Here is a 9,525-nt window from a genome sequence, read left to right as displayed (position 1 = left end):
GGGTTTTGTTGACGTTTGTGGCAGAGCAGCATGCGAGGACGATAGAGCCCCGGTGCAAGCTTGCCCATATTTGGAAGTTGCTTGGAAGTACAAAGGAGGCTTCTTCAGCTGATTGGTCAATTGCTACAATCACTCTGCCAGCCCCTCTCCTATTGGATGTGCCCTCCTGACAGCACTGCTCTCAAATTTGTCAATTTAAGGGCTTTGCACATCACTCTAGAATGCAATCGTTCTGCCCTCATATCACATGTACAACAATCAGAACAAAATTTGACTCATTTTTGTTACTTAATCTGCGTTGCAACAGTACAATGATCCAAAACATTGACGCAAATCAACAAAAGCTTTATTAAAGGTGTTCATAGCAAAAACAGCAGTAGCTTATATAGTTGGAAATATATATATATATATATATACATTTACCAATTTAACTTAATCATTATGCAACAAAGTAAACATAATTATTCAGATACAAAAAACTGTTAATTTCAAACTAGTAAACATTTTTTGTAGGTTAAACCCTAAACACATATCTTTTTATAAACAGTAACCAGCCAGCAAAAGTAGACCATTTCTTCCACTATCTATCCTTGTTACTACGAAGATCTGTTGTCACAGGATCATGCTGAATGGTTTGGTGCAACATCAATGCGAGCAAACCAGCCCTGTTGGTCATAGCAGTCCTAACATTGCGCTCCTGTTCAAAGAGCTCGTCCAACTTGTACCACTGTGGGTGCAGAAATGAAACAATTGACAATACTTAGTAGTCTGTGTAACGGCGGGTGTGCTCCTTTAAACCATACAAAATAATTAAATACCCACCACTCTAACTCGCTCCAGGTCCACTTCAGCCCTCCTGAGCTTCTCCCAGTTATAATGTTTGTTACATTTCCGTTTTGAGACCCTGCAATATTCTCCGGTCAACTCAAAGACATTTTTCACCAAAGGACACCCGCATACCTCATCCACAGAAACCTGGACACATCAGGAATGAAATCTAAAGAGAGAAACAAAGACAATGCCACAAAAGCAGCATGCATTGTGTATGACAGAAATTTTGCGCCAACCTTAGGATCCCTTGAATGTTCTGGACACAAAACCTGAAGCCTCTTGCAGTACGTTTTGCTTTGGGGATTGTACACATCACAGAAGAGTCTGGTTGCTCTACACAGGGAGGGGAAAAAAATAAAACAATTGTGAAGCAACTAAACTGAGATTTTTTTTAACTCATTCACTGCCATTGACGGCTACAGACGTCAGAAATTCATTTGAACTATTTCTATTAGTTTATTATTAGTTTTTTTTTCTTCACTTTTGTTAACAAGATTATGAAAACCTAGAAGAAAATTATTGTACATTTAGAACAGATCGAAAATGTGTGATTAATCGTGAGTTAACTATTGAAGTCATGCGATTAATTACATATTTTAATCGCCTGCTGCCCCTAATTTTTTAATAATATTTTCTTTAAAAATAAAATAAAAGATTATTTAAAAAAAAATGTCTAGGTTTTCATACTCTTGTTAACAAAAGTGAAGAAAAAAAAGTTACACTAATATAAATAGTTAAAATGAATTTTTGACGTTTATAGCCATCAATGGCAGTGAATGAGTTAATTTTGTTTTTCTTACCCTTCAATTCTTGTAGGATACATGGAACCAAAGGATGTTTGACTCTCATACTGTCAAGATAAAAGATACAAGCATCTATCATCAATCAAGCATCATGATCTAACACCTCAAGAACCTAACTCAGCTGAATTTTTGAAGGGCACACACCATATAACCAAACAACCATTCACATTCACACCTGTGGACAATTGAGACTAGTGGTTCTTCACCTCGGTTCAATCCAAACAGGGATGTCAGCGGAAGTCCAGACAAACATTGTGTGCACTAACTAGTACGCACCCATTCCGCCCACCCCATTCATGCAATTCATTTTAAAACAACAATGCTCTTAGCCTTTTGCCATATTAGCAAATCACAGAAAGCCTTTGCGATATTGTGTTACAACGCATCTTTGTGAGCACTGCTTTTTGAGGATGGTAGACATAAAAACAAAGACTAGTAACAGACTTTGTTGCAAAAATGATTCAAGAGTGGAACTTGCCAAGGTGAAGCCGAGTGCTCCTGAATTTAATCTCTGTGAGGCGACAGCAATTGTTACATTCTAGTACGTTTTGTAAGTTACAGTTTAAGTAAATATCCATTGTGTTAGGGATTGGATTTCTGAGGGAAATTTGTGAATTGATGGTTCTTTAAAGCAGAACAAAGCAAGATTCCGTTTTCGTTGATTATGGCGGCACCATATGGACAAAAGCGGTATTGCTTTTCCTTGAATGAAGGCCACATTTCCCATGAGGACCAATGTGAAACCCCTATAAAAAAAAAAAAAAGCAAGTTAAGTCTCTGTAGCGTTCCCAAAGGGACGATCCAAAACGCTTGAATGCACCAGACGAGAGCACGGCGTGGGGGAGGGTGACTCCCGATTCGGAACGCTACGAGGCTTACCTTGCTTTCTTTACAGGCGTTTCACATTGCTCGGCAGAGAGCCGCCGCCATTCTACGTCACTACGCACTGAATGCGTTGCGACGTAAATAACAATGGCGGCGTACGTCCAAATAAAGTTTCTATAAAATGTACTAAACTGGAAACGATTTTTGAAAAATTAATCTCATAGTTATGTTAGTATCAACCAAATAAATAATATAGAGCAAACTTAGATTTGTGAATAATGATGAAACTTAGCTAAATTCTAATGCTAAAGGGAAACAGATAGAAATGTACTTTTTTTCTGATGAAAGAAGAGACTCTAATATGTATTTTGGTAGGTTCCATTTTTATAGCAATAGAACCCAATATTCTGTGGGCCTTGCAAAATCAGTCAAAATCCAGTAAAAAAGCCGGGAGTGAAGAGGATTACTTCAGTAAAAATGGCTGGGAGTGAAAGCGGGGCTTTAAACGGTGTGGGAAAATGGTACATTGTTCATTTTGTACTGACATAATATTTACCCATGTTTAGAATTATTTAAAAAACAACCATGTGGGGTTGAGTACCCCGAAAAAGGGTAGTTCCACTAATTTATAGAGACTACAGTGAACCTAATGTGCAATTTTTTTATTTGCAGGAGGCAATAGGAGTACTTGAGAAACATGGGCAATGAACAATGGAAGGCCAAAGTCCAGATTCAAATACAACCGTTAACTGTTGGGCGAATGCGCCAACCACACATCCACTATGATACCTTTTGTAATTTAAGTTCAGAATTAGTGGCTGAAATGTAAGAAGTACTCACCTTTGCATAGCACCTTTCCATATGCCTTAGTGCAACTTTTGGATTGACAGGATGGCTGCAGGACACACAAAAAATCTGAAGGTCTGTGTCTTCTCCATCCCCTTCATTCACCTGAAAACAAGCCATAACATTGCAGAACATGTCGGTGACAGCACAACAATTAAAGATGACGTTAAATGAAAACAAGGTCACCTCCTCATCTTGTTGCACTGCCTGCTGCTTAGCCTTGGCGATGATGCCCTCCAGTTCGTGGAAGCGACGCTCCATTTCGGTGAGGCGCAAGCGGGCGTTTTGCTGCTCCTTGCGAATGCGCTCCAGTTGTTTCTTACCGTGCTCCTCAGCAATGCAGGGACTCTGCTGCCACTGCTGGATCCGCTGAGGGAGAATCTCATAGATGCGACTGCGGAGAGCCGTGCGCACACGTTAGACAATTTACCTGTATAATCTGCAGTGTTCACATTGCAAAATAAAAATGCAGAAGATGAGGATTGAGGTTAGTTCAACTGAAAACAACATGAAGAGGGAACGCCAGCTACAACAACAACAGGGTATTGTGTTCCATTTGTGGGTCATTAGTACTATAGCGCTTACTTGGCAGCTAACTTCATGCCACAATCCTCTGAGCAGTATTTGGAGCTTGCTCTTGCAGCCTCAATGCAGTTGGGCCCGAGACACTGATGGCGCCCACCATGATCCCGTACGTCGCTCTTCTCACTGTGTCGGTTTCTGTCCTTGTGCTTTTGCTTCTGCTTGTGGCGCCGGGACTCCTTCTAAACAGATTAAGTATACATTTCCAGACATTAACTTGTTACCGCAATACTAACCATCATAAGACACCTTCTGTATCTTACCTTCTTGTCAAACTTCTTCTCTCGTCTCTTGACGTGCTTCACTTTCACGGCTTTCTTTCTCAAGACAGGACTGAAAGGCGGTTCATCATCGTCATCAGTTGCCCACCCCTGGCAAAAGGCGAAAGAAGGGTTGAGCCAACAACTGCAGATAAAATGTCTTACAAAAATAAACAACAATAAAAAACACTACGGTCACAGCTGTTGTGTACCATTCTGCTGTTAAGCCCGGCAGCTTTGTACTGCCGGTAGAGATCTGCCTCGCTGTCATAGTCGTCAGAGTAATGCCTTCGTCTGCGGTGGTAGTTTTCTCGTCTTTCTCGCAAATACTGTTCCTCTTCTTTTACACGTAGCATTTTCTGTATGAAACAAGAAGCAATCTTTTTTCACTTTTTCCAAGAGAAGCCACATTGAACATAAAACTACACAAGTCGCCAACTTAAAATGTCTACATATTATTAAAAAAAAACAGCATTAGGAACAAAAGGATTTTTGACTTTATATTAAATTGCATAAAAAGGGTATTGCCTGATCCAGAATTTGACAGTTGTTTTGTACTATAAAAAGCATTTATTAACATACCCTTGCTCGGACCTCACATTGTCTAAATCTGCACTTCTGCCTTATTTTATTGGGTCCCCCGAACTTTTTCATGTCTTTGCAGAAGTCACACTGTGCACAGTCCTCAGTCCTTTTGCAGGGCTCACATTCACCACACATTCGCACCGAACGCTTCACCTGCAACACATAAAAAATACGATCAGAGCTGCGAGCAGTAACAAATTTGAAATAATTTATTTGAAAAGGGACAACGCACAATAATCAACATTTTACAATATAAATATGCCCAAGTTAGCTTAATGAGAAGAATTAAAATCACACATTGATTTACAAAAATATACAATAAAATTACATTTCCTATACAAGTGATAGTACTCACAAATCTGTCTCACTCAATGAGAGCAAATTTGGCCCGACTTCAGCCATGCTTGAATTTTTTGTTTGACATTTGTATTTAAAGATGCACAATTACTCAAGGTAACAGAAGTTGGTACTAGTTTAGGAAGCTTTTTTAGTACACCATTTCATTAATGCTTGTTCACTTGACAAACACTCTTAGATAAGAACAAATACACCTAGTTTTATAGATATTGATTACAAAGAACAATATGAATAATTACGTTGTTAACCAACCGTAATATATTCTAGCCTTGTAATGTGTATGTATTTGTCTCCCGCAACGATATACGTAGTTTTAGTTCTGACCAATTGGAAAACTCACTTTTGACCCACGCCGCCTTTCACTCCTGTAGTCTGGCGTACTTGGGGTGCTGTACTGTCTTTCAGTTCTGTCAGAGTCGGATTCCCTCTCTCTGCTTTTCTTTTCCTTTCTATACTTTATTTCCAGCAGGGGGTTTTCATCTAGTAACAAGAAAAGGGGGGAAAAAACATAAATAGTTGTTATTTTACGTGGTCTCATGATGAATACTCATAAAGGCTAACATGTTTGGAAGAATCACTACCTCTGCATCTCATGCAGTACCACTCTCTAATAGCCTTGGCCATCTTCTCTGTTATATTAATGCAGTTTCCATGGAACCAATCATTGCAGTTATCGCAGCCACTGAGAGGAGCAAACACAGCATTTAATTTAATTTAACAGCAACGGTCAGCAGAATCAAGGTGATGGGATGAAACAGCAGCGGTGAACTCACATCATGAAACAGTTGATGTGCGGTTTCCTGCAAATGCAGTACAGTGGGGCATTCTCCCCATCCATATTACTGTTTTCTGGTCCCGGTGGAGGATCAACATCAGACGCTTCGCTTTCCTAGAAAAATGTAAACAAATTTACGAGACATTCACATTGCCTTATGGCGCGATTAAAACAGACAACTGGGCTGTTTGCAATATTGTACAGAAAATAGTCTTGCTTGGCAGCAGCTTTGTGAAGTTGCTAGTGCTACCCACTAAACAACTGTAATCGCTTAATACAGTATTATAAATGTTTATCGTTCATTGCTAGTCAATCTGACTGGCGGCGGACCGTCAATTAGGCCATGTTTATATCGGTTAACTAAACACACACAAACTAGTTTAACCGTATATTTGTAAAATATATATAGATAAACACTTACAACCCCTTACCATTGTGTATGTATATTGCCTGGCGAAGTTCAAGGAGTACAGAAGACAAAAACAGCGAATAACTGCGACCCTGTAAACGCGCTAACCAACATTAGCCTAGATTTTAGCGGAACTACGAAGATTACGTCACGTCCGTAATATGGCAATTGGCCTTTACCACTACCTACTGGACTAAAATGGGATCAGTAGAATGAACTATCAGAACGACTCAACTTGCTGCAAAATTCAGAATATTAAAAGTACGTTTATTAATTGAACGTGATGTCAGTTTGTGCCGACAGTTTTATGTTATCACTAATGTTAGTTAGTTAGTTAGTTAGTTAGTTGGTTGGTTAGTTAGTTAGTTAGTTAGTTAGTTAGTTAGTTAGTTAGTTAGTTAGTTAGTTGTAAAGCATCCTTTGGTTTCCTAAAAGGCGGTAGACAAGGAACTGTAAAATGTGTTTTAATTTTAATTTTAATTTTTTCAATTGGTCAAATGCAGCCAAGATCGAGCCAAAGGTGCAATTTGATGAAAACAGTAAATTATTGATACTGTATTAGGCTATTTAAAGAGCTGAAGCTTGAAATTACTGATTCAGACAAAAATCCCCATCCTTGGTAAGTTTTGTAATTATACTTGCATTTAACACAGTTAAAACAAAACAAAAACGAGCGCACGCACGCACACACACACACGCACACACACACACACATACATACACACACTGTACAAATGAGCCAGGAGATCATTCAGGGAGAGGAGGAAGTCCAGTTTGATGTTGCTCCATCTTGACTGCTGAGCACTTTCAAGACATTTATATCACAAAAGAAAGAAAGCGGTTTGTGCCCATGCCTCCGAAATAATGCTATGCCAAGTAAGTACAACCTGGGTTGGTTTTATGTTGGTTTTCTTTATTTTCTTTTTTTATTTTCTTCTTTTTGGAGAGGGGGGGGGGGGTCATGAATTTGAGAACTTAATTTAATTGCATTTGTAGACTAAAATAAAATTGCAGTCAATTAATAATTCTGCTGAACCTTATATGTTAAGCAGCAAATATCCATTGAATCCCATCAAATGAGTGTATGTGCGCTTTGACTAGCCTACTTTAACCGTTTCATCCAATACTTAAGATTGCTGAAGTTATAATATTATCTGAAAATTTAAACATCAACCTGAGGAAATGTAAAATTAATAAATACCTAAATGAAGTTCACTCACATTCTCAGCTATCAGCATATTGATATCCAGCCTTTCATAATATGTTTTCAAAATGGATATTAATAATAGATTAACTTTGCTGTCTTTTTCCATAATGTTCACTCGATAATAATATTGATGAAGCCAATGCAGTGTATGCAGGTTATACCTTCCGTCTGTGTAGATTTTCAGTCTTCCTGGTCATGCTAATTTTCGTCATAGGGAGGAAAAAATTAGGAAAACTCCACTCTTAAAATTTTAAAACTGAAGAAGCCTTTTGAATTCAAGGTGAAACTACTTCAAAAAACAAAAAGATTTTAGTTGACAAGATTCAACCTTAGCAGATTTATGCAGGGGAATAAATTATTTGTTTTGCAATCCCACTAAATTATGTATGCATTAAAAGTGAGAATGGCAAATAAGGGGTATTTAATATGTAACTTAACCAGCGTTAGACAGCCTATATTTTGTATGGACAAAAGTATATGTCACATGTTTTGTCCTATGCTTCAGCTTTGGTCAAGTTTCCCTCCAAGAAACTGAAGCACATTACATAGTATCATGGATGCTGAACCCAGTCTCACAGAAGATTTTGAAAAGTTGGATAATGGATGTGGAGACTCAACTGAAGAAACAACTGATTTGGAGAGCCCCAGTGTACTAGAAAGTTGTATTGCTGGTGAAACAGGTATTTTACAGTGAGTGACTAAGGAAATATCAACTTTCGTATAATAAAACTATATGTATCAATTATTATTATTAGGGATGTCAAAATTAGTGCATTAATTTTGAGTTAATTTAAAGTCCCTTAAATGGCACTATTTTTTTTTAACACGCGATAAGCGGTTCAGAAAATGGATGGATGGATGTGAGGACTTGACTGGGGGGATTCCAGTCGTAACTCGGCAGTCACATCCACGTCAAAATTTAGCAGTAATAAATGTAATAATAATTCATATATTTGTGGAGGCTGGGGTCAAGCTGTATTTTACAATTATTAAAATGTGCAGAATTTCACAAGTTACTTCATGTTAAAGATTAGATAGCTCTTAATATGAAAAAAAATGCACTGAGGTGACACCAATGACCTACAAATGCAATTATGCCATCTAGTGGCAGAAAAATGACCTCAATACAAATCAATATTACACACATTTTTTGCAGTACAGTACATTTTTGTAATTTTAACTCAATTTTATGAATTATTAGAAAACCACTGTATCAATGACTAAAAGATGCTGCCATATTTATATTAGTTTGAATTTGTTTTCACTTTTATGTTAAGAGTATGAAAGCTTAGATTTTTTTCTTATTGTACATTTAGAACAGATAGAAATTTTGCAATTAATCGTGAGTTAACTGTTGAAGTCATGCGATTAATTATGACTATAAATTGTAACCACCTGACACAGCTAGTAGCTATATATATTGTTTTCAAAAGGCCGTAGTTTGGACTAGTTCCTAATGATCTTAATGTATCCTATTCAGAGACCCAAGAACAGAACTCCATTGACACAACAGTCCAAGCAGGATCCACGACTGACTTGAGTTCTGTGGAGAAACAGCAACCACAACTATTGCCAGTGCTGCTGCCCTCCAGCACTGACGAGCTACTCACATCAGCCAGGCCGAGTCAAGAACAGCTGAAAACTGACACTTACAACATGATGCCACCAGAAGACGATGGTAAGGCCAGCCTACTTTTATCACACTTCAAGAGCTTTCCTTCAAATTGTGTTTTCACCTCGTTCTTTCCAATGTCCTTCCTGAGACTTCTGCGCTCCAATCCTGTTGGCCTGTCTGTTCTGTCATCCACTGGATTGTTTACTGGCCACAGTCAGAGGGTGTAACCAGTGTCTGTGCTCTTCACTGTTCTGCTGCGAGCCTGCTACTGTGCAAAGTCTCCTGAATATCACTCAACACTGTAATGTATGCAGGTGTCAAGACCTGTGCTGCTGCCAATGTGACTACAATATCTGTGATCTGTGTCTCCAGGCTACAGAGTGCTTGGATCTAGCGATGGAAATCTCTCATATGCTCTACCACTAACCTT

The 9,525-nt window shown here is 38.4% G+C and overlaps 2 protein-coding genes across 3 annotated transcripts; one reads left to right on the top strand and one right to left on the bottom strand.

Moving 5' to 3' along the window:
• Nucleotides 1-324: 324 nt before the first annotated feature.
• Nucleotides 325-6,430, bottom strand: cxxc1b (CXXC finger protein 1b). 2 transcript variants are annotated; one of them, XM_086086979.1, is made up of 14 exons: nucleotides 6,296-6,430; nucleotides 5,863-5,978; nucleotides 5,671-5,771; nucleotides 5,430-5,569; nucleotides 4,730-4,885; nucleotides 4,360-4,506; nucleotides 4,151-4,258; nucleotides 3,891-4,069; nucleotides 3,492-3,699; nucleotides 3,300-3,410; nucleotides 1,632-1,681; nucleotides 1,068-1,164; nucleotides 823-975; nucleotides 325-727 (listed from the first exon to the last, which is right to left on the bottom strand). In XM_086086979.1, the coding sequence occupies exons 1-14, from the start codon at nucleotides 6,296-6,298 to the stop codon at nucleotides 581-583; spliced, it is 1,716 nt and encodes a 571-aa protein (XP_085943105.1). In that variant the 5' UTR covers nucleotides 6,299-6,430; the 3' UTR covers nucleotides 325-580. The 2 variants fall into 2 exon arrangements, with proteins under 2 accessions (XP_085943105.1, XP_085943106.1); XM_086086980.1 differs by lacking the exon at nucleotides 325-727 and having other exon boundaries at nucleotides 829-997.
• A 1,603-nt stretch (nucleotides 6,431-8,033) lies between these two features.
• On the top strand, nucleotides 8,034-9,521 carry LOC147166916 (uncharacterized). The gene is made up of 3 exons (XM_086086861.1): nucleotides 8,034-8,160; nucleotides 8,961-9,158; nucleotides 9,244-9,521. Exons 1-3 carry the CDS (start codon nucleotides 8,034-8,036, stop codon nucleotides 9,519-9,521), a joined length of 603 nt encoding a protein of 200 aa, XP_085942987.1.
• The last annotated feature ends 4 nt before the right edge of the window (nucleotides 9,522-9,525 follow it).

Source organism: Leptonotus elevatus, chromosome 10, assembly GCF_054856555.1.
Source record: "Leptonotus elevatus isolate MCC_2025b chromosome 10, RoL_Lele_1.0, whole genome shotgun sequence".
Lineage (NCBI taxonomy): Eukaryota > Metazoa > Chordata > Actinopteri > Syngnathiformes > Syngnathidae > Leptonotus > Leptonotus elevatus.
The sequence above is the reverse complement of the archived record's forward strand: the minus strand, read 5'-3'. Positions and strand labels throughout refer to the sequence as shown.